Genomic DNA, 27,968 nt, shown 5'->3' on the forward strand with positions numbered 1-27,968 from the left:
TAGGGGTTTCCTGCCCTTTTTGCAATCAGCTCTTGCAGACTGGAGCTCAACCAGCCTGCAGAGCTCTTTACAAAAGTGGAAAATCTATGGGTTTTTCTGATAAAAATGTGAAATCCGTGGTTTTCTCCATTTTTCCATGGGAAACAGAAAACCTGGGTGTAAGTACCTTCCAACTTTCTATCAACTTGCGGAGTCCATTTGTCTGTCTTTAGCAGGTTCACCTCAGTAGACTCAATGGTTCAGAAAAAGACCTATGCAAAGGACAAAATGAGCTTCAGAAACTAAGAGGGCTTTGTGACCAGACATGGGTGTGTCATTGCATTTCATAGATTTCATAGACATTAGGGCTGGAAGGGACCTCGGGAGATCATCGAGTTCAGCCCCCTGCCCAAAGGGCAGGAAGTCAGCTGGGGTCATAGGATCCCAGCAAGATAAGCATCCAATTTACTCTTGAAGGTGTTCAGTGTAGGTGCTTGAACCACCTCCGCTGGCAGACTGTTCTAGACCTTGGGGGCTCGGACAGTAAAGAAATTCTTCCTTATGTCCAGCCTGAAACGGTCTTGCAGGAGTTTGTGACCATTCGACCTCGTCATCCCTTGGGGCGCTGTGGTGAACAAACGTTCCCCCAGATCCTGGTGGTCACCCCTGATAAACTTATAGGTGGCCATCAGATCACCCCTGAGCCTACGCTTTTCCAGGCTAAAGAGTTCCATGGCTCTCAGCCTGTCATCGTAAGATCTGTTTTCCTGACCTCTGATCATGCGCGTGGCTCTCCTCTGGACTCTCTCAAGCTTCTCCACATCCTTTTTGAATTGTGGACCCTAAAACTGGACGCAGTACTCCAGCTGTGGCCTCACCAAGGCCGAGTACAAGGGGAGAATGACGTCCCGGGATTTGCTCGAGAAGCATCTATGGATGCAAGCCAGCGTTTTGGTCGCTTTACTAGCCACAGCATCGCATTGCAGGCTCATGTTCATCTTGTGGTCAATGATGACCCCCAAGTCTCTTTCTTCTGTAGTGCTATCCAACGTAGCACTGCCGAGCCTATAAGGATGCTGCAGGTTTTTCCTCCCAAGGTGGAGAACCTTGCATTTTTCGGTGTTAAACACCATCAGGTTCTCATCCGCCCATTTGCTGAGCTTGTCCAGGTCAGCCTGGATCACCCGCCTATCTTCTGGCGTGGATGCTTTGCCCCAAAGTTTGGTGTCATCGGCGAACTTGGCCAGTCCACTCCTGACTCCAATGTCCACATCATTAATGAAGATGTTGAACAGGATGGGTTCCAGGACAGAGCCTTGAGGGACCCCACTGGTCACAGGGCACCACGATGAGTGACTGCCATCAATTACAACCCTCTGGGTCCAACCATGGAGCCAGTTTCCCAGCCAGTGGATCGTGGTGGTGCCAAGGCCACAACTGGCCAGTTTGGCCAAGAGGTGATCATGGGATACCAGATCAAAACCTTTTTTGAAGTCAAGATATATGACATCAATCTCTTCTCCCTTGTCCAGGTGATAGGTCACCTGGTCATAGAAGGAAATGAGATTGGTCAAACAAGACCTACCCGCAACAAACCCGTGCTGGCTATCCCTTAGAATGTTAGCCTGGGCAAGTCCATCAAGGATGGCCTCCTTAATAAAATTTTCTAAGATCTTCCCCAGGATAGAAGTCAGGCTAATGGGCCTGTAGTTAGCCGGATCCACTCACCTCCCTTTCTTGAAGATCGGCACCACATTGGCCTTCTTCCAGTCTTTGGGCACTACAGCAGAGCACCAGGAGTTTTCAAAGATCCGTGCCAGGGGCTGGGCTATGACGCTCGCCAGCTCCTTGAGTACCCTGGGGTGCAGATTGTCAGGGCCAGCTGACTTGAAGGTATCCAGCTTCTCAAGGTGTTCCTTCACAAGGTCAGCATTTATGGAGGGTAGGGGATCCCCATCACTCGGATCTCCCTGTGCCATAGCAGGCATGGGCGTCCCATGGGACTGATGAAAGACTGACGCAAAGTACCTATTTAATAGGTTGGCTTTTTCCTGGGCGTCAGTTGTCAGTTGCCCCATCTGGTTTAGCAAGGGTCCAACGTTGCCCTTGCTTTTCCTCCGGCTCCCCACATATCTGAAAAAGGACTTTTTGTTGTCCTTGATGCTTGAAGCTAGTTGGAGTTCAGTTGCAGCCTTGGCTTTCCTAGTTTGCTCCCTGCAGGACCAGACCAGCGCAGAATAATCCTCCTTGGAGGTGAATCCCGTCCTCCATCCTTTGTAGGCTTTCCTTTTTAGCCGCAGGAGGTCCGCTAGGTCCCTGGAGAGCCAGGAGGGCTGCTGTGCCTTCTTGCTGCCTTTCTTCCGTGTTGGAATAGATTTAGCTTGTGCATTGAGGATCGCTTCCTTGAGAAGCAACCACTCTTGTTGAACTCCCATCTCCCTGGGGTCACGGTCCCTGAGGGCCTGACCGACAAGCCTCTTGAGCTTGTCAAAGTCGGCTTTTCTGAAGTCAAGGACTTCTGTGCTGCTGACTGACTTGCCAGCTTTACGGCGGATGGTGAAGGTGATCAGCTCGTGGTCGCTGTCACCCAGCTTCCCATCGCTCACTAGGTCGCCAATTAGGTCGTCCTCTGTAGCCAGTACCAGGTTGAGCAGCGCTTTGCGCCTCGTTGGCCCATAGACTTCTGAGTCAGGTAGAGGTCATCCACGCACCAGAGAAAGCTTTGCGACCGCTCAGATTTTGCTGAGTGATCTTCCCACGAGATGTCCGGGTAATTGAAGTCCCCCATGACAACCAAGGTCCTGGAGCAAGCGGCCTCAGTCAGTTCCCGGGCGAACTCCTGGTCAAGCTCAGGACTTTGAGTGGGAGGTCTGTAGTAGACTCCCACCGTTGTGTCCCCTATGCCGTTTTTCCCACGAATTTTTACCCAGAGGGTCTCTAGCTGTCCATGCCGGTCGCCAACATCAGCTTGGAGGGACATGTAGCTTTCCTTCACGTAGAGAGCTACACCCCTGCCCCTTTTTTCAACACGATCCCTCCTGTACAGCCCTCTATACCCGTGGTCCAGTCATGGGTGGAGTCCCACCAGGTCTCCGTTATCCCAGTGACGTCATAATTCTTTGCACTGAGCAGGAGGACCAGCTCCTCCTGCTTGTTACCCAGGCTCCTGGCATTAGTGTACAGGCAGGCAAGTGTGCCCTTAGGGGCTCTTGCCTTGCCCACAGATTGTGCCAGGGCCGGGGCAGGGGTGGGCTCCCTTAAGTGCCTTGGTCTGCTGGCTTTGCAAGGGTCGCTCAGCGGGCCAGCAGTGGCAGTAGTCCCCCCACATCCCCCAGCGGGCATTTTTTATAGCCCGGTGGAGCAGGTCAGCCAGCCTGGCTGAGAAGAGCCTCCTCCCCAGGGGAGAGAGGTGGAGGCCATCTCTTCCCAGCAGCTCGCTGCCTCTCACCAAAGAGCGGGCTGTGGTCATGGAAGCCAAAGCCTTCCCGATGACACCAGCTCCGCAGTCTTTGGTTCACTGCGTGGATCCTCCTCTCCCTCCTCAGCCCATAGCCCAAGACTGGGAGGATCGACAAAAACACCACCTGAGCTCCCAGACCCCTAAGCCCCGCTCCCAACTCCCTGTAGCGCCTCATGACCTGGCTGGGGGCGCTCCGAGCCGTGTCATTGGTGCCCACGTGAATAAGGAGCATGGGGTAGTGGTCTGTGGGCCGGAGGAGCTCTGGGATCCTCTCCGCAATGTCTCAGATGTGGGCCCCCGGGAAGCAGCAGACTTCCCGGGCTAAGGGGTCTGGGCGGCAGATTGCCCCCTCAGTGCCCCGCAGGATGGAGTCTCCCACATCAAACACCTTTCGCTCTCTCTTGGGGAGAGCAGGGGCAGTAGCTGTGGTTGAGCCTGGGTTGCCTGCGGGAGCTGGCAACTGAGCAGGCTCTGCTGGGGCTGCAAGAGGTGCGAACCTGTTGCTAAGCTCCGGCGAGGGAGGGGCCTTGGTGCGGCGGGCCTTGGGGCCCTTGACCACCTGGTCCATGCCCCTGACTGGGCAGAGCGAGAGGTCCCAGAGTCCTCCTTAGTCGTGGAGGGAGACGGTGCTCTCCCCTGCAGCTCCCGGGGGAGAAGGGCCTGGCAGTAGGAGTCTATGTCCTGCTCGCAGTCCCTGATGGCACGCAGTCTCTGGACTGTGGCCTGGAGCTCCTCCAGCTGGCGCGCCAGAGACCCCAGTAGGGAGCAAACCCCGCAAGGGGAGGTGGTCATGCTCCTGGGCCCCAGAGCCTGAAAAAGGGACAGGCAGCCCCCGCAGCCAAGAGCCAGGGGCTCCGTCTGGGCGGCCGTCTCTGAGGTGCCCAATGGGGGGGCCGCAGAGCCTGAGGGGACCCTCAGGGTGTGGCGCGTGTCCATCCGTGTCATGCCTCTGGTAGGCTGGCTACGGCTGGGGCTGACTACTCTGGGCGGGGTCACAGGCAGGGTCTCGTGCCCTCCCACGCCCTCTCCTGCGCGAACTCCGCGCTAACTCGAGCACCTGTTTGCGCACCTTGTTCACACGGCTCTGGTCACGTGGCTCCCTGGGGGGCTGGGCCAAGTAGGGGCCTGTGCAGGGGCTTGGCCCGGCCCGGCTCCAGGCAGGGGCCTCCTCCCAGGGAGCGAGGAGTTAACCCCTTCCCTCCACGAGCCCGCTTACCTCCGGCTGTGCTGGGAGTCGGCAGGGGGCTCTGTGGCTGCTGAGGGGGTGTCTGGGGAGCTTCGGGGGAGCGGGGGTGCAGCGGGCTTCACCCACGCGTCTCTCACCGCTCCGGAGCCTAACTGGCAAGGGAGAAAATAGGATCAGCCACAGAGGTTAGGATGAGGCAGAGGATTTAGTTCATTTGCCTAGTAGTACATGTAGTTGCCATTTCTTAGTTACATAATTATACCTTGGTTTGGTTTGGTTTTTTGTTTTTTTCTTCCTATTTCTATTTGTTTTACAGTTTCTCTTGGTTTCCTAAACTTTGGTGGCATCTTTGTCAAGTCTGTCCTTACTTCAAAGTATTTTATGCCTTCTGTTATGGTTAGAAGCCACAGGCTGCCCACAGCTAAGATAGCTGTCATATCTCTTTAGCCTTTGCAAATGGTGTTAGGCTACCTGTTTGAACTGCCTCCCATTGTCAAAGGCATTGAAACCAAGTTAGGATTGTCATTTTCTGGATTCTGGTTTCAAGTGTCCTGGAAGTTTCCTGGAGTTCTCTCCAATCTCTAGGCAGGAGATCATAGTTTCATAGTTGGTCGGGTTGGAAGGGACCTGAGCAGATCAAGTCCGACCCCCTGCCATGGCAGGAAAGAGTACTGGAGTCAAACGACCCCGGCAAGGCATTCATCCAGCCTTCTTTTAAAGATCCCCAGGGTAAGAGCCAGCACCACTTCGCTTGGAAGTTGGTTTCAGATCCTAGTCGCTCTGACAGTGAAGTAGCGCCTCCTGATATCTAGCCTGAATCTACTCTCTGCCAGCTTGTGACCGTTATTTCTTGTCACTCTTGGTAGTGCTTGGGGGAACAAGGACTCCCAATGCCTGCTGGTGCCCCCTGACTAGTTTGTAAATGGCCACTAGATCCCCCCTCAGCCTTCTCTTGTGGAGGCTGAACAGGTTCATGTCCCATAGCCTCTCCTCGTAAGGCCTGCCCTTCTGACCCCTGATAATGGGGGTGGCCTTCCTCTGGACCCTCTCAACGTTGTCTGCATCTCTCCTGAAGTACAGCACTCAGAACTGGACACAGTACTCCAACTGCGGCCTGACCAGTGTTGGATAGAGTGGGGGAGGATCACCTCCTTGGATGTGCTTGAGATGCATCTGTGGATGCATGACAAGGTACAGTTGGCCTTCCTGACCGTGTCCCCACACTGTCGGCCTATGTTCATTTTGACATCAATAACTCCAAGATCCTTTTCTGCCTCTGCACTGGTGAGAAGGGAGTTCCCCAGCCTGTAGGTATGGTGCTGGTTCTTCCTCCCCAGGTGCAGCACATTGTACTTGTCAGTGTTGAACCCCATCCTGTTCTTATCCACCCACCCCTGTAACCTGTCCAAGTCTGACTGCAGCCTATTCCTCCCTTCTAGCATGCCCACTTCTCCCCGCATCTTGGTGTCATCTAGGAATTTGAACAGGGTGCTTTTTACCCCACCCCATCCAAGTCACTGATGAAGATGTTGAACAGCGCAGGCCCAAGAACCAGGCCCTGGGGAACCCCATTGCCCACATCACTCCAGGTCGAAAATGACCCATCCACCACTACTCTTTGGGTGTGGTCCTCCAGCCAACTATTGACCCATCTGACTGTGTAGGTATTAATGCCACAGTCTCCTAGTTTTTTAATGAGAATGGGGTGAGAGACAGTGTCCAAGGTCTTCCCAAAGTCCAGAAAGACTATATCCACTGCTTCAAAAGGCTTCATGGAAGAGCAGGAAGGAGAAAGTTAGGGTTATGGACTTGTGTGGGGGTAAGTACTGAAAACACAAAGGCGGACAAAGGACAGAGAGACTGAGAGAGTTTGAAGCTCAAAGGGCTAGCTGGGGCAGGATGGAACCAAAGAGGAAGTTGGAGGCTGCAACCAGAATACATCATTATACTGTCTTCATCGAGTGCCTTAGAGAAGCATTATCTAAGTGTCCAAACTGACACTGTAGATATATATATATTAGATATATATAAAGGAAACTAACAGGTAAGGAAATGTGGAAACATTCCCCTTAAAATATTATTTAATTAAAGGTTTGTGCATGATTCTCTCTCTCTCTCTCTCTAGAATTTTGTCAGCAAAAAGGGGAAAGAAACAGTAGGTCATTTTCTCCCAACCAAGATGTGAAAGCATCCCTTTCTATTGAAATGTCAATTTTAAAAACATTCTTTTAAAGCATTCGGCTGAGCAAACATCTTGTTTTTCTTTTCTGTGGTTTCATTTATCTACATGTCTGAGGCTAACAATACTGTGCAATCTTGGCTGTGCAACTGCTATTCTGTTTCTGCGCTCAGATAGCCAGTGCCAATAGAAACTGCAGTAGGTCACACTGAGAGACTCTTCTCTCTTTGCAGGTCATTTCCTGTTTCTCAGTGGCATGCAATGAGGACCTTTTAGGCTCAGGTGTTGAGAAGCTTCTTAGACATATGAGGCCAGTATTTCTATGAACACCTTAAGTGACAGGTCCCCACAGCAAACAGATCTTTTTAATTGTCCTTTCAGTCCTCTCATTACTTTATATTTGGAATTATTTACTCAACTGGTATTCTTGGTTGAAATCCTAGCTTTTTTTGCTTTTTTTGTCCCTGTTTTTCCCTCCTAAAATCTCCCAGTTTTCCAATATGAGGCTATAACTGAAACCCTCAGACTGATCTGCGCAAAGCAAAAGTTACACTTCTAACTGCTGCCAGGCCAATAGAGCAAACCTATAATCTGTCCCATCAAGCAAGGTTTGCCATAATCTAAAGCCGAGGGAAATCAGCTTTGGAGGGTGCACTGAGGTAAGAAGCACAGCACAGTACACAAAGTATAGACTGAGGCAGAGTGCACACTGTTCCTGATTAAAATATTATAGGAACAGAAAAAAGAGGTCACTTCAGATTTATATAAGGGAGTGCCTTATTTATATTGAGCATACAGCCTTAATAATGAGAGACAGTTTCTTCGCAATAAAATATATACATGCATATTGGGGGCGGGGGGGGGCAGGAAGGCTGCTAAACACAGCATTTTTCTTTGATTCCATGTGACAGTGATACTGGTGAGCAAAAGCAGTTACAGTAGGAGATAGCGTTTCAAAATCCCAAATGTAGGTCATGAGAACGGTATAGAAGTGAAAGGAGTTTACCTGCGTGAATTGTCAGCTTAGCGCTTTTGTGATACTAATCCCAGCAAATCAGATCACAAGAGGGATTGTTGCTTCTGATGGGGCATGTATCAGACTGTTGCTGAGGCCTTAGAAGACAGCTCCTAGAGGGGGAAAAACTTGGAAGAAATTTTGCATGGGAAAAACAACAAATGCTAGTATACTTAAAAGCATAGTGCTGTTTCTCTTTGCTTTGAGAAGAATACAAACCTGTACACCAGTGGTTCTCAACCTCATTAAACTCAAGGCACCGCTCAAAAATGTCAGCTCTTAATTTTTGCTCATTTTCTGACTATGGAAAAATAATAGGGCAATTACTCTGTTGCAAAAACCTCTGAAAAACCAGAAGTCAAAATGTTTTTGACACTATAGATTGCTCTTTGAAATGGCTGGGTTTATCTTGTGAATCATGTCTAGGTGTTTGCATACCTAATGGTACTAATATTGAGTGGCAACCATAGCACCCTTAAAAGGGTCTTGTTGTACACAGCATCTTAACTAAAAATCACTGCAGACAAACACCAACGAAAAATGAAAAGTTTGAAGTTGGAGGTCCAAATAAACCCGTAGTTCCTTTAATCTGGGGTGTAGAACAGATAGGCTGCAGGCTGAATTTTGTCCATGAAAGCACTTGATCTGGCCTGCTGAGCTACCAGGAAGTTGGGGGCATGGCTGGGGGAGAGTAGAGCCCTGCCACAGAATTCAGGTGCCCCAGATCCTAGTGGACATGACTGTCAGTGGCAGGAGGGTGAGCAAGGGCTGGGCTGACACAGCCCTACCCACCCTATGGCTGCTTGGTCCACCAACACTTGCCCTTTTACCACCAATCTCACTGCCACTGCAGTCGCTACTAGCCGCCACTGGACCTACTGCAGATTACCTGTGTCTCAAGACAGATCTACCCTGCAAGGAGCACCATAGTTTATATCCGGCCCAGAGCACAAGGTATCTTTGACAACCCTGCTCTAGACAATTTCAAAATAGTACCTCTATGTGCCTTTACGTAGGGTATTAATTAAATACCAAGTAATCAAGAAAAAATGGCACCTGAGAAGTGTACTTTGTCAGGAAGTGTTTATTAAATGGACAAGATGCAACAAATTTAGCATTACAAGTTGTCTCGCGTACTCCTGTTAGAGTATTCCGATGGCAACTTAGACACTCGTGGAAAACAAATGGGTGTTCCATAGTGATAACTGCAGCATGATTTCTTTCAAAAATGTTGTTATCATTCTTAATATCCACACATAGTCAAACAACTCTTAGGTATAAAATGGTCCCCCTATCTCGTGAGAGTTTTTGAGATTTTAAAATATTTTTTTCCTGTCCCCAGTCAGGCCAAAAAAAACCATTATCTAAAAATTTCAGTGCCTTCCTCCCTCGGAACATTATAAATTGGCAACAAATTTGAAATGTAACATTTTCATTGTTTTTCATAATTTTTATGACACTTGAAGATTTGGTTGAAACAGACCTTTTCCTGAAAAAGGTTTTGTTTTTGATGAATCAGCACTTTCTGATGCAGGGGGGGAGGGGGAAGCATTTTGCTGGAATATTTCCAACCATCACTTGAAGATCAATGTGCAAATGGAGGAACCAAGTTGGAGCTTGTGGTGCTTGGAACTCAGCTTGGAGTTCATTTAATCAAGGAGTTATCAAGATGTCACACATGCCTTTCCCTCCTTCATTTGCTTTCCCCCCCAGTCAGTTTCCCATCTTTATTTTATGAGCTTCCCATCTTCTTGCATTTTTTGTGCAGGGAAAAGCTAAAGAAAGATCCATGTGAAACTGTCTTATTTATTCACATACCACACTCACCGTTTTGCCCACAATTGGTTATTGAAAATTGAAGTGCATGTCTTAAAGGAGGAAACTGATTCTGAATGGTTTGCTTAAAAGGAAAAAATCTTTATTTTCATTTTACCTTCCCAAACCAAGAAGCTTCTTATTTGGGAACATGTGTGTGGTATGCAAAAAAAATACAATAATATCTCTAGAATGTGTCCAGTAAGCAGTACCATCTAGTGCAGGGGACAAAATGCTTATTGGATCTTAGCTCTGACTGTAGGGGCTGATGCGTCAGACTACTGCAAACACTAGCTGGATTTCTAGCACTATTCATGAACTTTGGAAACACAGCTAGTTCCCTTCTGTTCAGAACCTAAATACAGGCAGGGTAAACAAAATAGGTATGATAAGTAACGGCAGTGATGACGTCTCCTACTTGGAGCCAAATTAATAAGCAGCAGATTACTGAGGGTATGTAGACATAGAATTCTTATTTAAATCTACACATTACCAGCACCTGAACCTCTTTAAAAATCTAGTCGTATGTCCTTTATCAGGTAACAACAGTATTCTCTTAATCTTATGTGTACCAGCCAATTGAAAGGACCATCCTTCCTGCTGCAGTGGGAAATATTTCCTGCATCTTTCACCCAGACAGAAACAGCCACTAGCCTTGGGAAAAGCCTGTGTCACTGATCTGCTTTTGCTTGGTGGGACAGCAGAAGTTTTCTAAGGGCATTCTAGTAGAAGTAGAAATTGAACCCATATCCTTCAATTAGTAAACACTACTTTTCTCTACTTTCCCATGTTACCGCTTAGAGACAGTAGGCCACATCTGTTTCTTTGGAAGGAGAAGACCCAAGCAGATCATTTTCTTCTTTAGTGGATGTTGTAACACTGCATTCAGACACAGTGGATGCATCTACATAAGCAATTTAGCATGTAGCAGTAAACTCTGGCACAGCTCACTCTGGAGTCAGTTGCTCTTGAGCACAGAGTCTTCACATGCACCCAGGACTGCAGCTGTTTGAGGCAGGCTTTGGGTGGCACTGTTCAGTGGGAAGGGGGCTAGCTGGCCCCCACACTGTAGCACCCTTGTGTCCCAGCCAGCTACTGTGTAGACATGCATTTTGGTACACTAAATGACTCTGCTGTAGGATAGTACTTGTCCCAGACACTACTATCCTACAGCAGAGTTAATTAATTTACTGTGCCCTAATATAGGCACATGGGTAGACAGTGATGCCTTACTGTGAAGCTAATTAGTCAGCCCTACTCCAAAGCACATGTGTAGATGGACCCAGCAGTGTCAGAGATGTATGTAATAAATGCAATGGCAATACCACAAAAAGGGCATGTTTAAAATTCTTTCAATACAGCTAAATTCCTGGTGGCATAGAAGATTGCCAGAAACCTACAAGAAAGTGCACTTAGTCTGTGCTGATGAGGAAGGTATGGAAGTCCCAAGTTAGGAGATTCTGTCAGAACCTGTCTCAGGAGAACATCCACTCAGGATACTGCACCATGGTGTAGAGCTACCTGAACTAGCTTTAAACAAGACACTGGTTGCAGTCTAGCCAGGGCAACACAGAGCTCAGTGTGGACTCATTTATGCTACTGAGAAGCATCTAGATAATTCATTAGCTAAAACATCTCCCACAGGGCTATCCAAGCTGTTCCTTACTTAGCCTACAAGGCTTTCTATTTGCTTGTTCCTTTGTTGCAGCTGAGGGTGGTTGTCCCCTGACTCCCTCCCCATTTCATCTACTTGTTTGTGTGGCATTTATCAGTGGAGTTCTGTTCTTTCTCCTGCTAGGTGGATGGATGAATCTATCATTGAAGACATCACACCCAAGCTGATTGGGGAGTGGCCCAATACTTATGCATACACCAAAGCCTTGACAGAGTACCTGCTCCAACAGGAGAAAGCCAACTTGAACATTGCCATCATCAGGCCATCCATCGTAGGAGCCAGTTGGCATGAGCCTTTCCCAGTAAGCATGATCACCTTTCTTTCTTTAGTAGTTTCCTACTCAGTCTCCTTCCTGATCTGAGTGTCATCTGCTGCCTGGAAGCCATTCCTCATTATGAAGGTGACTGCCTGAAATCTTAGAAGAGCACTCTGGTTTTTCAGGGTCTCTAAGAAAGCTGATGGGTGTTGGGAAGGAGGTGTGGCTGGTGCGGAAGTATTGAGTTCACTTAACATCTCCAGGAAAGATTCTCATTTTCAAATAATGCCAGGAAAACAAAAGCAGTTCATTGCATCAAATGTTAATGCTAAATGATGGAGACTGAAGTACCATGTGAAGCATGCAGTCCTCTCCAGGTTACCATGTCCATGTGCCTCAGCACTGAGCTAAGAGGTATACTTCTAGTTATCAAAGGGCCAGATAGGTTCCCTGCGCATTCAGCTCCCAAGCCTTCTGCTGAGGCACTGTGGTAGGCAGACCAGAAAGGCCTAGTAATGGAGTTTGTCAGGGTTGGGACTGAGCACCCTTGGCCTGCCATTTCATTTGGTTTACATACTATAGAGGTATGTGCTGGCTTCTCAGAACTTTCCAACAATGCACCAAATGCACATTTATAGGAGTGTTGCAGATATTAAGAGCATTACACATGGAGCCTCCCTGACCCTTTATTTATGAAAATAATTTGCCAAGCCACATTTACTTATGACATCAGAAGGTGCAAAAAGTCCTGAAACTGTGGCCAAATCAGGAAGATGACTACTTCTCCCCCTATTTTTGCTGCTTAGACATAGCCTAGCATCTGAAGCAAAATATCCATCTTGGAAGGACAGAGTAAATTCTGTTAGGCATCACAATACTATTTGCTGGTCAGAAGAAACACTACACTCTCCTATTATAATTCCTACATAATGTAATTTCCATTACCTGAAGCAGTCATATTCAAGAGTTGTGATATTCTTTTCTGTCCTTGAAAACATCAGAAAATGATCAAATAAATTACCTCTGCTCTGATCCTGACACACACATATACCATGCTGATCACTACAAGCAAGGGCAAACAAGGCACTTTGGAAAAGTAAATTTGATACATACAGTAAAATTATCACTGTAAAATGGTGTTCTCTATAACAAAATGTGACTGTATTGTGATGAGTAAAGTAAACTCCAGACAATAGCAGATGCCATGCCACATATCCCATATTTAAAATCAGTTAAATACTTTGTACTAGCTTGTTGCTTGGCAGTTATCCCAGCTCAGTTGGCATTCTGTTAAAATTTGTTCTGATTAATTGACTTCATCTATACCACAGCTCCACAACCCTTTCACCGTTCTGAAATCCTGTATGCACCACACATTGCTGAAATAAATAATTGCTTCTCCTTTTTTCTTTTTTTTTCTTTCCTTTTTTTTTTGGCAGGGCTGGATTGACAATTTCAATGGAACAAGTGGCATAATGATAGCGGTATGTATTAGCTACTATTTTATATCTTTGATCAAGAACTACATGTCAAAAATTGATGACATCCTAGTGGTTTTAACAAAAGCATACACAACCCTTTTATGTAGTTCTTCACATGAACACATGCTTCTAGCATCAGGTAGTGTTGTCCATTCAAATTGCATTAAAAAAAAATTAAAATAATAATGTAGTTAAAAATTAAAGCACTCTCAGATACCAAGAGATTCCAAAACTAATGTTGTTTGTATGACCAAATTTTTGTCCAATAATACACAAGCTTTATAATATAGTCTTGGATTATATAATCACATAATACATTTTCTGCAGAACCCCTGCTTTCCCATTATCAGGAGGATAGGGAGATTGCAAAAGCAATTGCCTTGAGCCTAAGACTTTATCCCCTCAAATATCCTGCCCCTACTCCAAAGCCTGAGTTCCCTGAGACTGAATGGTCTCTGAAGTTTATTTTTAACAATTATAGGGCAGCGTGTTTTCTCCTAACCCTGGTCTTGGCAATGGGAGAACCATTTTTGCTGAAAATCTCCATGCACATTCAGATTCCATCATTTAGTGAAATTGCAAGCAAACTGAACAGGGTCTTCTAATGAAAAGTGTCAAGCAACCTTAAGGATTGGTATTACCACCAGTAGCGCTTAAATGAGTAACAGTGGGCATTCCTACATGCGATGCTTCATTGAGAACTAGTATAATTTACTGTGCAGTAAGCATGTGCATCTACATGTACACATGCTTACTGCATAGTAAACCTAGCTAATTATGAATAAATTTTCTACCTGCAAATGCAAGTAGCAGATTTACTTTAGAGTAGTAACAGTGCAGTAGCGCTCATGTTGACACCTGACCATGTAAGTGCCTGACGCAAATCTGCTCCCAGCAGCCAACCATCAGGGCATGGGACATTGCTCCCTACCCCCAGGAGCTGTCTGCTGCCAGGGCAGGCTCCACCACCAGAGCCTGGGCAGGAACTTTGTTCCCTTGCCCGGCAGCAGAAAGCTCCAAGCCCCACACTCTGAGATCGCAATCAGGGAGTGGAGGCTGGGAGATCCTTATCTTCCAGTCCTCACTTCATCATCATGAGTAGGGAGCTAGGAGAAACTTACCTCTCAGCCTAAGCTTTGTGGTCGGGGAGCTGGTGCTAGAAGGTAAGGGTCTCCCAGCCTAAGCCCAATGACTGCAGAGCTCAGACTGGGAGGTAAGGATCTCCCAGTGCTAACCTGTGACCGCAGAGCTGGCACTGGAAGTTCCCTGCTGGTAGAGGCTGGGGAGCCTGTTCCCCACCCACCTCCATGCTAAAAGAGCTGAGCAGGGAACAAGCTCCATAGCCTCCCCCCCTGTGATTGTGGAGCTGGAGCTGGGAGCTGTCCCGGTCAGGCATAGGTCCCAGACCCAGGCCCTGATCAGGTGATTGAAACATGGAGCTTAGAAAGAGCTGCTGGGGTGGGATAGGTCCTAGCCCCCTGTCCCAATTCACTGGTGAGGCAACTAGCAGTGAGCTAACTGCTAGCCCACTGGCAGCAGGCAGCCCCCTGGGGACAAGGTGCAACGTCCCAGCCCTGGTCAGGAGACAGCTCTCTCCTGGTTCCCTACCAGCTCTAGGCTAGCACCCAGGTGGAGCCTAGAGCGTCCACTGGTGGCAGCAGGGCCCCAGGAAGCGGAAGCAGTTTGCTACCATTAGCAGCAAATCTGCTCCTGGTTCCCTGCATGTGTAGATGCCTGCCCAGTAGCATTTACTTGAAAGTAAACTGATCCCAGATTAAATGCATGTGTAGACACACCATTGGTAACAGCTGCTTTTAGGTTGCAAAGCTGGGGTTCAGGCTTCACATCAGGTCTTTATTTCCCATTGTTTCCATGAAACAAGTTGAGTGGTCTTCTTCTGAAATCACCCTTTATCATTATATGCATGTGTGTTGTGCCCGTCCCTGAAGTCTGTGGACTGTTCACAGAATTAAAGATATTGGGCCTAATTCTCATATGCTTTATGCCTGATGCAGTTCAGTATGTCTGCATCTTCAACATGTCAACTATGTAAATACCCCTACTCCCAGTTCAGACTTTTCCAGTCATAGCAGCGATGCTATTTGATTCTCACTTCCTGTTCCCTGAGTATTGTTGTAAATAGCAACATAATGTGCAAAGGAATGGTAAAAGCAACCCAAGGATTCCTAAAGTATTACCTGGCAGATTTCACCTATGAGACTGAGCTCTGGAGAAGTGCAGCCATGGATCCAGGCTGATGATCCAGGCAGACCTAGACAAATTAGATAGATGGGCAGACCAGAACCAGATGCAGTTCAGCATTGAGAAGTGTAATGTGCTCCATCTTGAGAGGAAAAATCTGCAACAGACTTAGAGGCTCAGTGGTGCTACACTAGCTACCACCATGTCTGAAATTGACCTGGGGTTCATAATTGACCATAAAATGAATATGAGCCACCAATGTGATGCTACCGTTAGCAGAGCAACCAGTACGGGACCCAGTGATCTCATGAGGTCCCTTCCAGCCCTAAACTTCTGTGATTCTTTGTGGAGCTGTTTAAAAAAGAAGCTACAGTAAAAACTCTGGTAACCAGCACCTTACAAGCCGGCATGCTCTATTAACTGGCATGCCAGCTTGTAAGGAAAAGTGAAACCGGAAGTGCCCACTGTGGCACTTCCAGTTTCTCCAAGCCCCCACGGCTTGGGGCAAAGCAGCCTGTGCTATCAAGCCCCCATGGCCCGGGGGCATAACAGGCCGTGTGGGGCCCACCTCCCTGCCCCATGGCTCATACAGGAGGGTTGGCGATGCTGCGAGAGGGGCAGTGATGCCCCAGATGCGGCAGGAGAAACGGTGGCCTGCCCAGGCAAGGACGCCTGTCCAGGCCGCTCAATTAACTGACATATTTTGTTCCCCATTTCTGGGGGATGCTGGATAACAGAACTTTTACTGTATATAAAAGTAAATCAGTAGTATCACTAATACATATGAAAAGCACTCAGTTTCCCCTTGTTTTGTTCCCTCCCCCACAAAACCAAACATATTACCCTGGTCATGTTTTCATATATTATACCATTTAAGCCTATATTGTCTATGTTAGATAAAGAATGCGTACCACTAGTTGGCTTAAAGGTGAATACTTTTGTCAATGTATAGTTTATCCAGCTTAATTACAGTATAGTATTTTGCTATTATTCTCCATGTGCCGTGTATAATAGGATTAGTGGTTTGTAATCATAGCAGGTCAGGGATTACATCTGAATATCATCTTACAAAAACAGGTCATTTATACCTTGAGGCATAAATAGAAATTGTTTTTGTTACACCTGAAATACACCATTCATGCTAGAGTAGTTATAGTAAAAATATACATCAATACTACTGCTTTCATTGGAAGCCATTACTACTCATTTCTTCGATGTACAAAAAGCCCAGACCACGTAATTTGTAGTCACAAAGCTTTATTGGTTTCCTGTTCACTTCAAGAACTACCCATAGTGATTGCCTTCTAGCCTTGTGCTTCCTCTGATGGACAAACTCATCAACTTTGTTATATCCCTCTTCTTTACTCCCAGTCCCTTGCATTAAGCTACTATACTCGTTTAATGTTTTTTCATGCTACATGATTTCTGGGAGCCTAAACAGTTTCTCTATTGCAGCCCCTTTATATTTGCAAATCTCTTGTCATATCTCTGCTTCACTGACTCTCTAGCTTCCTCATCAATATTTGTCTTTCCTGTCTCCTTTTTTATTTTAAATATATAGCTGCATTATTTAACTCCACTTGTTGCTTTGGAATGCAGTTAACACAAGATTATACAAATTAAAGTTATATTTTAGGGTGTACCCGCTTCCCTTGAGAATATTATGCAAGGAATAACTCTCACAAGGTGCCCAGTGAGTTGTCTGCATATCAGGTACATTATGAAGTTGAAGGCATGAGTTTTTCACTACTTTTAACTGAATTTTTTAAAAACATTTCTCCTTGAACTGTTTTGATAAGTCCTGACTCTTGGATAAGTATTTGGAACCTTCCTCAATCAATCACATCCTTTTTTTTCCTCATAATGTCCATCTTGGGACCTTGTACAGGATCCCCTACATATTTCATGTCGTTGTTCCTTGTCTGAGCAACCAAGGAGAAACAGAAGCATAACTTTCATAAAACTGTCTTTTCCTGTATTCCATGGGTGAAATCCTGACCTTACTGAAGCTACTGACAAAACCAGCATGGAATCCGAGTGCCAGGGTTTCAACCAAATATTTTAATTCTGACTGAAACTTAACAAACAAATGAGGTTTCTGACACCCTGGAACTACTGTATTAATCCCTTATAAATTGCTCGTCTTTTCTCAGAAAAAATTCCCACCTTTGTAACTTAAATTTAAATTATAGACAATTATGTTTGATTGCCTTGGTCCCCAAAGTTTCAGTTTCTGTATGTCTGAACAAAGAGACATCAAAAAACTTGTGAAACACACCTAAAATGCAGTATTGAGTTCTGACATTTTACTTCTATCACTCAGGGGTCAAAGAAGAGAAATTCAAAAGAAGACAGTTTAAGTAGCAGACCTTCCCTTCCCTTCCCTCCCCCTCTCTCATGTCTTAATTAAATACCAAAAATGATTTGAAGTGTTTGGGGGAGGTTGGAGTGTTGTATCCATGATGTTCCAAGAAATGTCTGAGAGGCAAGACTTTTTTGTGATATACTTCTATTGGACCAACTCTCTAGCTGTGAAAGTTGTTGGACAGGTTTGAGGCATCAAGTGCCCTTCTGCAGAAGACCACCTGAAAATGTTGTATACAGCTGATTGCCTGAAAGCTTGTCCAGCAGCTCTTCCAACTAGAGTGGTGGTTCAAAAAAGCATATCACCAAAACAAAATTCTTGCCTCTTGAAGTATGTACATGATAATATTGTTTGGGTTTTGCACTACATGCATTACAAAAATAGTTTTGGTAATATATAGGGCTACTTAGAGATGTGAAAAAAAACTCCAAAAAACCCTAGGCCTTTAAACTCGATGCACGTTCGTACCAAACACAGTGCATGTCCAAAAGAAGCATCGCATTAGTTTGACCCAGTTTGCCCAATGTCTGTATGGATTGTGTGTTTCAGTGGGGCTTTTTGACACTTTTAGGTAATAGCTGATTGAATCAACTATTAGATGATAGCATCAAAAAGCCCCTGCTGAAGCATGCAATCTGTAAAGACACTGCAGAGCCAGGTCAAACTAACTCGATGCCTCTTCTGATAAAGCACTGGGGTTTTTTTAGTTTGGGTTTTTTTTATGTCTGCCAGCAGCCTAGATGATGCACCTAAAATGGTATTATACACAGTTATTTACCAGCACCCAAGCTACTATCATGCCATGTGCATGCCACATGGAATGTGCACGTTGAAGTAAATATATATGAAAAATGTTAGATCAGCAACCCTGGAGACTTAAGCCCAAGCACAGGCAGAATCAGTGCAAATTTCCCTCCCCTCCCCTTCCAGTGTGCATGATCCCTGACACCAGACGCAATAACTCCAAAAAAGAGAGGTTATGCCTAGTGCTGTTCTTTGGCCTTTACACTAAAATTAGAATCAGTTTGCAACAATTCAGAAGGGAGTTTGCATCATGTGGACTTGGAATGATCAGTGGTTTTCACATTGACTATCAGACAACTTTTGTCTGGTAACATCTTGTAGTTGCTATAGATCTTTGTTGGATTTGTGCCAAAGCTGTAGAAATGTAAGTCACAAAAGTCTTATGAAATAGCCTGTTCTTGTGATTATCAACCCAGGGAAAGCAAAACATTTCAAGGCATTTGATATGATGATATGGTGATTCATGTTTTCCTGAAGGGTTTCCTGCTGCACCATCAATGTTAAAGGAAGTTCCTCCATTGACTTAATCAGGTACATAGTTGTCCATGTGCACAGGACTGCATGCCCAGGAATAGAATTCTCTTGGGAATATACATGCCCTGTAGACAGACAAAAAATAACCACTAAGATGACCAGGAAGAAAAAAAGAAGACATCTTTAGTCCTTAACTTCAAATCCATTGGTCTCACAGTTAGCCAAATAGGTGCCCATTGAAGACTGCACCAAGAGCCAGGAACATGGAAACTAGAAGTGCTTAGAGTGATATTTTCAAGGGCTGTAGATGGACTTTGCCAGTGTTGGGCCCTGGAATACATAACTGAAGACATCTGAATGTATATCAGGGTATCAGCTTTCAGTCTAATGCAAAATCCACTTTTTCATAAGGTAAGAAGGAATAGTTCAAGTTTTAGTCATTGAAACTTATAACAACAACAGAAAAGTCCGTTTGGATCACTTTTACATGTATATGCAAAATGAATTCCATTTCTGGATCTTGTGGTGAGTAAATATGGTGGATGAGATTGATATTCTGCACCATTTTACAAACTCAGGGTGTAGAGATAGTTCAGATAAAATTCTTTGGATTATTTTATCCAAACTCCAGCTGTTTCAAAGTTTTTGCATTGGTTTGTTTAACGTACATGATTCCTGGTCATTTGTCTGTACAAATCCCCATCTTTCTATTAAATTCTTATAAAGAATAGGAATACAGCTCTGTTCTTTATAGAATCTAATTCATTTTTATTTTCCTACAGTAGCATCTGCTGCTGTGAGAAGCTTTGTTTTGTGTCATGTCAGAGGAGGCATGAAATGAATCATGTTTCCGTTGAACTATAATGGGAGAACTTTGTTTCAGTGTTGCACATTATATGTACAGCCGTCCCTCCCCCTACCGCCTCCTCATGCAAAGCCATGTTTAGTTGTTCTAGGGTTTAATGCTGTTTCAGTACATGCCCTGAATAGTGATTGGCCCCAGAGCTCTTCGGCTAGGAGAGTGTCTGAAAATGTCAGCCTAAAAACAGGCAAATGATCTCAGAGATCTCAGTTGATGTAGCTGTTATTACACAGAATAAAGAATGTCAGCAAGCTGATGCAAAAATTAGGCTGTGCCTTATGCAAAAATGATGTACCCTATTTAGCCTGCCAAATAATGTGTTCATATTTCAAATTAAATCATGTTGGAGAGAAAATTAGGAATAGGAGGTGATGTGCTAGGTTCGGATTGAACTGCCATGGCAGTCTCTTGTGATCTAGGACTAGACCAACAGAAGGTGGTTGCAGGGCAGGACTGAGGTGTATTGTCTAAGTTGTGAAGGAGAGGCTTGTGTGATTGCCTACATACAATTGGCTTTTGGCCCTTGGGTTTGTCAGGAACACCAAGTAATCACTGGAAAAACACATCATTGTTTATGAGTTAAGGACAAATGCCAGAAACAGCAGTTCTATGCAGGATTTTCAGGCAGGCCTCTCTTTCCCCAGATTTTAAGCAAGGGTCTTTGCACAGTTAAAGGCTCCCTGTTTGGTTGTAACTCAGCCATGCCCCCTAGGGAAGTGGCCTCCCCCTGTAATGGGGTCCCAGGCAGATGCTGATTCAAATACTGCTTCCCCCTGTTCTCCCTCCTGTGTGGCTGATCTTGGTATCTCTGTCCTCTCCCTACTGCCTGGGAATTAAACTCCTGCCTTAGAGAGAAGGAGTAGTTGGGGGAAGGATACTGGGCCCACCTATCCATCTTGCTTCCTCTTCTCTTTCTGGCAGAGTCGCTCTAATACTGCTCTCCCTTTGAGTGTTGGCAGAGGACTAGTATAGACACACCCTTAGGCTTCTGGTTGTTTTTATATTTTTTCCTGGCTGTGTTTTGGTTAGCTAGACTCTTTGTCATTTCATACATTTCTGTTTGCATGAACTTATCACATTTTAAATTCATCTAAGGACATGAAGCAGATTGATCCACACAAGAATATAAAGTCCTGTTCTCCACAGAACTAGAATGATCTTCTGTGTTCCGCACAGGCTTGAAAAGCAACTGAACGATGTAGGATCCTCTTGAAGCCAATGAAATTGTCATGGTTTTCTGTCATACAGGCTGGCAAAGGGATTCTCCGAACAATGATAGCCAATAATGATGCAGTAGCTGATTTGATTCCAGTCGATGTTGTCATCAACCTCACTCTAGTAGCTGGGTGGTACACTGCAGTCCACAGGTAAGAATGCTGTCTTATTTCTGTAATTCCTGTATGGTATAGTGGTTGCATATGTCTTTTAAAGGGATCCTAGACAGGATTTAATTTAAAATTCACAAGGCAGCAGCATTTGATTTTCAGGTTTAGCATTTTGCTTGCTAGTGGTGGGCGCTAAGAAGGACAATGGTTGTTCCTCAGTACAGAGCAACCTCAGGTGGCAGCCCCAAATCTTTCTTCATCGATGGCTTTTCTCAAGTCCTTTGAAATTCTGCCTCCCCTTCATCTCTTGCCTTGTGTACTTACTGGCATTTAATAACACTTGAGTTCCTGTGAAAAAAGCAAACCCTTTTTGCCAGACAAATAGAATTGTAAGGCCCTAAAACTAATCTCTCCTGAGAAGTTAAGCAAATGGTGTTTGTTTGACTCGCTTTCAATTATATTAACTATTTCAACTAGCTGCTTGGATACGTGAAGATATTCTGGGGGTACAGGCAAAGGTAATAATTGTACTGATATCAGAGGATACAAGTTACAAGATGCTATGATGTAACTGTTACCCCTGCATGATTCTTTTGTAATGCAAGTGTAGCAAAACTGCTCCAGCTTTAACCTTGCTTTATCCAGGGTCCATGTTAGGATGAGTTAGCTCACTTATATCACTATGGGCTCAGGCAAATGTCACATTTAAGTCGAAATAGTTGCTGCACACCACCAAGCAGCAGCAGCTTTCCTACAGCCACCTTTAAAGCAGCTAGAATGTATGTTTGATCATCCCCTCACAGTGTTGCTTTACAAAAAATGTGCGATGTAAACAGAAAAAATGTGTTACTAGTTCACAGGATGGGAGGCAAGATATGATACCCTAATTTTTTGGTTAGTGAAAGCTACATTAAAGATTTAGCCACTTTTCCTGTTCAACTTCTCAAACCTTTATATTGTGAGTGTTCTGATATAAAGCAGCATGAGTTACTCTAGAGGCCTAGGTAAATTCAAAACAAAAGTAAAGAAAAAAGAATTGTGAAATATCTCTGTATTATCCTGTATTCCCTGAGCCAACAGAAGAGAAAAGCCTCGTATAGAAGCCTGAATACAGGGAGCCTGATAAGACCTTTTAAAAGGCAACTGTGTGGGGTTAATTTTATCCTCCATTCCACCCATTGGTGAAGGAGAAAAAATTACCTGGAACAAGCTCGGTATATTCAGAGAGAGATGCAAACACCTCTTATTTGTCCTAAGCATCCCACAGTGACACTACAAAAAAAGAGGGTAGAGCTAATCGTATTAGGCTGAAATCAAGCAGAAGGCAAGGCAGGATGGCACTTTAGAAATTAAGATGATTTAGAGAAATATAAGCTTTCATAGGCAACAGCCTACTTCATCTCCCAAAGTAGGAGATGCAGTGTGGGAGGTGTCCTTGACTATACAGTAGGTGCTGGCACCATGATTAACCTACTTCATCAGTCTGAGGGAATTCAGTAGTAAGGAAGAGGACTCTGACTCTCCCTCTGCTTCACCAGAGGCACTGAAGAGTCTCCCCTTCCACCCAGCCACATCCTTTGTGAATTGCAGCCACACAAGTACACCACTCTGCCCTTGGCTAGCACCGTCCCACAGGATGCCAGGAACAGGGACTTTATTATAAAAACCTCCTTCAAGTAATCAGCGAGTGCCCACTCTTACACCCGAGCAAATGAGACATGAAATATAAATAGTGCCACATTGTTTTCAGGTAACTGTGAAAATAATGAAAACCTACTGGTTGGAGCTCTGTGGTCCCAATCCACACCCCACTCAAGTTAGTGGGAGTCTTTCCTTTTACTTCACTAAACTTTGAATCAGGCTTTTATATTTGACTCAGTGCTAAGCCCCAGGTCCTCTGCGGACTATTAGCTGTAAAGCAAGATACAAGAGTACCTGACCTATCAGCAGGTAATATCAGTTTTTGAAAACATCAGCATTCCCCCTGTAATATGCCTAAGTGTCATCTGATTCCAAATGGAAGTTCTGATACCAAGGCTAACGCTCCTATTTCTGGCATAGGCCATCACTTTAGCCATAAGGGTAAGTCACAAAAAGCAGCAATAAAGAAGAGGACACAACCACTTTTTGCATTAACTGTTCTTCAGGGACTTAAGCAGAGTGAAATCAGATCATAATTAGATCTCCAAGTCTGCTTAACAGGACCACTGGCCCTTGGAGTTTTCCAGAATGAATACAGCTTGCTTATAGGCCCTGATGACTTAATCTAAGCTAAATTGTCTCGTTTGTTTCTCTGATGCAGAGCTTCCCAATTACTGCTATGTGCTTATTAAAGGCAGAGAGAATGGGTAACAGAGTATTAAAATCTTGCTCACTATTTCAAGGTTGCAGAAGATAATGATATTGAAGCTTTGTGCACTTCTAGACGACAAAACATATTTTAATTAAGCATGGAACTCCTCAAGGGAAGCTAGTTTAATAATAGTTTGCAATTCAGTAGGACTCGTAATTTGGGGATCTCAGGGCATGTTTACAAAACTGTAATAAAGCTTCATAGGTCTCAAGTGAAGCATCGCAGGGCTCCAGTAACACTCCCTGCGGTTTTGTTTCCCTCCCTGCATCTGGTATCATCCCTGTCCTGAAAAAAGACAGCTTCTCTTCTTACTCACCCTGGGGTTCTGAAGATTCAGGGTGCTGAGGAGTGGTGCTAAATTTTAACATTGTACTGAGCTGTCCTCACTGGGTCCCAGATAAGGCCTTGTCTCCTCTGGAATGGTGCTAAACGGTGCCAGGCCCTACAAAAGAGCTTGCAGTATGTGGCTTGCAGTGCTCTCTCCTCTCCGGACCTGTGCTGCATTGGTCTGGAATTGCTGATGATTCACATGCAGCACATGTAGCCCTTTAGTCTGCATACAGAAAAGGAGACCCAGGCACAAAAAGCTTGGGCATGTGCCTGAATTCACATGGTGAATTATAGGCACAGCCAAAACTAGATTGGAGCTCTGCTGAGTCCTAGGCCCATACTGTAACCATTAGAACAGTGATTCTCAATCAGGGTCCTGTGGCATTTTGGGGTACTTTGAGATCTTTTCAGTAAAGCTGCAGGATGCCACACAATGTTAGCACCATTGGGTGTACAACATAATTCACAAGATAAACCCAAAGATTTCAAACAGAAATTCATAGCGTTAAAAACATTCTGACCTATTTGGTCTTTCTGAGTTCTTTGCAGCAGAAGAAATACCCTGTCGCTATTGTTTTTCTATTGTCAGAAACTTAAGAATGAAAATTAAGAGCTGGTATTTTCTGAGGAATGCCTTCATACAACCTAAAATGGTTGACAACTACTTACATTAGACCATAATCAATCTTGTTTGAACCATATTGTTCCCTATTTACATTTTATTCTTGAGGCATGAGGCCTCACTTCTCAGAGACAGTCAACTGGGCAAGAGATGAAGATTTTGGTAATATTTCCTGGTGTTGAGAGTACATGAAGCTTTACACATCAGGTGCATGGGACTTGAGGGATATTCAATAAAGATGTGATTTGTTTTGTGTATTATTATGCAACTTTCACTCAAAAACAAACAGAAGCAAAGTTGTATATGTGAGCAAAGGGAGTTTCTTGTGAAAATGGGAGGCTAGATTCATAATTCCTCAGTAATGTGTGTATGGTCCACAGATCTAGCAAAAATTGCATTTTATGTAAATTATTTATAAACATTTAAGATTGCTATGACTTTACCTTGGAGAAATTATCTCCAATATATCAAGAAGCACTGTATAATAAATCAAAAGTGGTGTATATTTGTAACGCTCTCACTAGCTGTTCAAGCCCTTGGCCACATACCCTAAGCAGGTTGTACTCCCCTTGACTCACCTGCGTGACTTGATGGAAACAAATTCGAAAGAAGGGTTCAGTGGTGTAAATGAAGCAGCTCCCGCTCTGGGTACTTGCGGTTTGAAGAGCAGTTGATCTTGGGGCTCCACCTCCCCTATTTTCCCAGCCACACACAGCCCTCATTGAGGTGTCTTGATATGATGCAATACTCTGACCAGGTCCAGTCCTGATCTAGAGCAATCCTGGTGGATTTCTTTCTAAGCCCTCTTTAGGTCAGTCCCTGAGCCCTGTACATAAGAGTTACTCCTTGTAGTGGGCCAGTGATAAAGAGCTGGGTCTGTCCTGGCCTTTGCATCCTCACTGGACCATTTATAATAATGAAAAGAAACAAAGAGGAAAAAAAGAGGAAACAAAACCAAGAAAGCCTCCATTCTGGAGGTGTTGCTTCAGTCTGAGCCCAGTGTTCCTCCTGGCCTTCAGTAATCTAAGCTCTGTAGAAAAGAGAGTTCAAGGAATGGGTGAAGGCACCACTCCTCAGCCTTCATCTTAATGGAGCCTCCTATGCTCTGTGCTTGATGAGCCCTCACAGATCCAGCACTGATGTGCCACAGTGCTCCAAGGCCATTCCTGCCCCAGGCCCTGCAACTTTGGAGGCCGTTCCACCTCTACTCATGCCAGCACTCTAAGTGCCTTTTAAATGTCCCATGGCAGCACTACAGGCTGACATCATCAGCCAGGTGATGCCAAGATTGATTGACAGGGAGCTTTTAAAATGCAGCACCAGCGCACACCGCTGCCGCTCCTATCTTGAAGGTAAGTACTCCCTGCTTTCACAGGCTTTTTGATTGCCCCTGTTGGGGTCTGCTGGGGGTCCTGTGGGCTCTACAGAGAGTATAGGTCCCCATTTGTTACAATATTAAAACTTCTATTTACTGTTTTACAGTTTAAATTACTGAAATATAGATAACTTATGACAAGCCAAATTTATTATTTCTTAATTCCAGCTTTTTTTAACTGCTGTGTAGATTTTCTGGCTGGGTTTGATTTAAACCTAATTTTTAACTGTACTTTGCATTTCTACATAGAACAAAGCCTTCTAAGGTCATTATTTTATGAGCTGATAATGTCATGCTCTTAATAAGGCACTGTGTGGTTTTTAAACTACTTTTGCCATAACAACTATTTAATCTAAGTTATATTTAAACCTTTTCTTGTTTACTATGATATGCTTTTGTTTATATGGTCGTTGATTCTATACTGAACAATTAAAGTGCAGATCATTGAATGTCATGTAAAAGGTAAGATTGTGTCCTCTCTTCAGATTTTTCATTAAAGACTGAAAATAACATTTTCAAAGGTTCTAACTCCATTTTACAAAAGTAACTAAGGCATTTAGGCTTCAATTTTTTAAGGCTATTTAGATTCCTTGAAATCCATTGAAATTAGGATGCTATATACTTTTTAAAATCATACATTTTGGGGCACAATTTTGAATTATATTTAGCCATCTAAAGAGTAGATATATTGTGGGGTTTTCAAATGGGTTTTATGGAAGAGAGATAGGTACTTAACTCGCACTGAAGTCAGTCAGAGGGTCTGACATATGCCATCAACCTGCTATTGTAGACATTCCCCTGGCTGGTTGTCCCCTTCCACCATGGAAATGGCTGCATTCCCTTAGTGCTGCATTGTGTATGTTGTGTTGGGGGTGAAAGACCCTACGTATGTGCAAGGTATTGTTAAAAGATATTTTCCTAGCTGTTATTTATTTAGCTTAGATTAAAACACATAGGGCTAACTACTGCTCACATTTACATCTTAGAAGCCCATAGAAGTCAGTGAGACTAAAAAAAAGTCCTGAACACTAAAATATTACAGTTAAAATTTTGCTCCCGTCCCCTTGGCTTTCAGGATAATTGTTTCTATTTCTTCATCATTTTTAATTTGCTTCTTTCTCTACATCCTTTTATTTTACAGACCAAAAAACATGATGGTGTACAACTGTACAACAGGTGGGATCAACCCCTTCTCCTGGGGAGAGATGGGTAAGTTCTAACTAAAGGATGAGAGTATAGGTTGTCAGTGCCATTCCTGATTTCAGCTGTCACTCTGTGCTCAGCATGTATAACTCATATAACAGTTCATGGCTGAACTGCAAGCTCTTTACAGAGCTTTCACAGGCCAGGATTTAGGCCTCACTTCAGCAAAGCACTTAAGCACTTGCTGAATTTTAAGCAAATGAGTAATCCCATTCCTATTCAGGAATGAATGGAAGCACTTCCTAAATTTTAAGCACCAAAATTATTCCTGTTGGATCTTGAAGACTATAAAAAAAAAGAAGCAAAGCAAAAGTATAACAAGCAATTTTTGTGCCATAGACAATGGTGGCAGCTGAGCGGGCAGATGCCACCAGTCTCATGCCTAGGTCTGATGCCATTCTCACTCACCTCTAGTTAAGCTACCAGAATAAAGATAAACACTTCTGGTTCCAGAGAAAGATTCCACATCCAGATTGTTTTCTTCTACTTTTCTTTTGGTTTGTTTAAATATAATTTGAGAACTGAAGTGAATGATGGTCCAAAGATGGGTCTACTTCCCAGAACAGCAAAAGCTAGTATCCTTAGGAAAATTGTAGTTGCTTTTGCTTTGTATTTTTACAGACAGACTTTGGCTCATAGAAGAACCTAGCTATCAAAGACTTAATTTTAAATGGTACGCCTTTCAATAAAAGGATCTGGTCAACAGAAATATTCAAATTAGCTCCATAATCTTTTTTCTTTGGGTGAAATATGGGCTCATTCTAAGATAGGTGATGCAAATGATGTGACTCTTGGTATCATTACTCTAAAACAGCTATTCTTAACTGGAGCACCATGGCACTGTAGCCAAACAAGGTTAGGGTGCCACACAGTACTCGCACCATTAGGTGTGCAAGTACCTACACACAATAGCAAGATAAACCCAGAGATTTCAAATAGGAATCTGTAGTGTAAAAAATATTCTGACCTGTTATGGTCTTTTTGAACTTTCTGTGATGCAGAACCCC

The 27,968-nt window shown here is 44.4% G+C and overlaps 1 protein-coding gene across 5 annotated transcripts in view; it reads left to right on the forward strand.

Annotated features, from left to right (window-relative positions):
• Positions 1–27,968, forward strand: part of FAR2 (fatty acyl-CoA reductase 2) — a 236,213-nt gene that overhangs the window by 182,552 nt on the left and 25,693 nt on the right. For all 5 annotated transcript variants that reach the window (XM_090043864.1, XM_090043866.1, XM_090043862.1 and 2 more), the window contains 4 exons: positions 11,433–11,610; positions 13,005–13,049; positions 21,002–21,120; positions 26,900–26,967. In XM_090043864.1, coding sequence (XP_089899990.1) covers positions 11,433–11,610; positions 13,005–13,049; positions 21,002–21,120; positions 26,900–26,967 — 410 coding nt within the window. The remainder of the gene's footprint in view (positions 1–11,432; positions 11,611–13,004; positions 13,050–21,001; positions 21,121–26,899; positions 26,968–27,968) is intronic.

This window comes from Crocodylus siamensis, chromosome 4 (assembly GCF_052110815.1).
Source record: "Crocodylus siamensis isolate JL-2025a chromosome 4, ASM5211081v1, whole genome shotgun sequence".
In the NCBI taxonomy this organism is placed as follows: domain Eukaryota; kingdom Metazoa; phylum Chordata; order Crocodylia; family Crocodylidae; genus Crocodylus; species Crocodylus siamensis.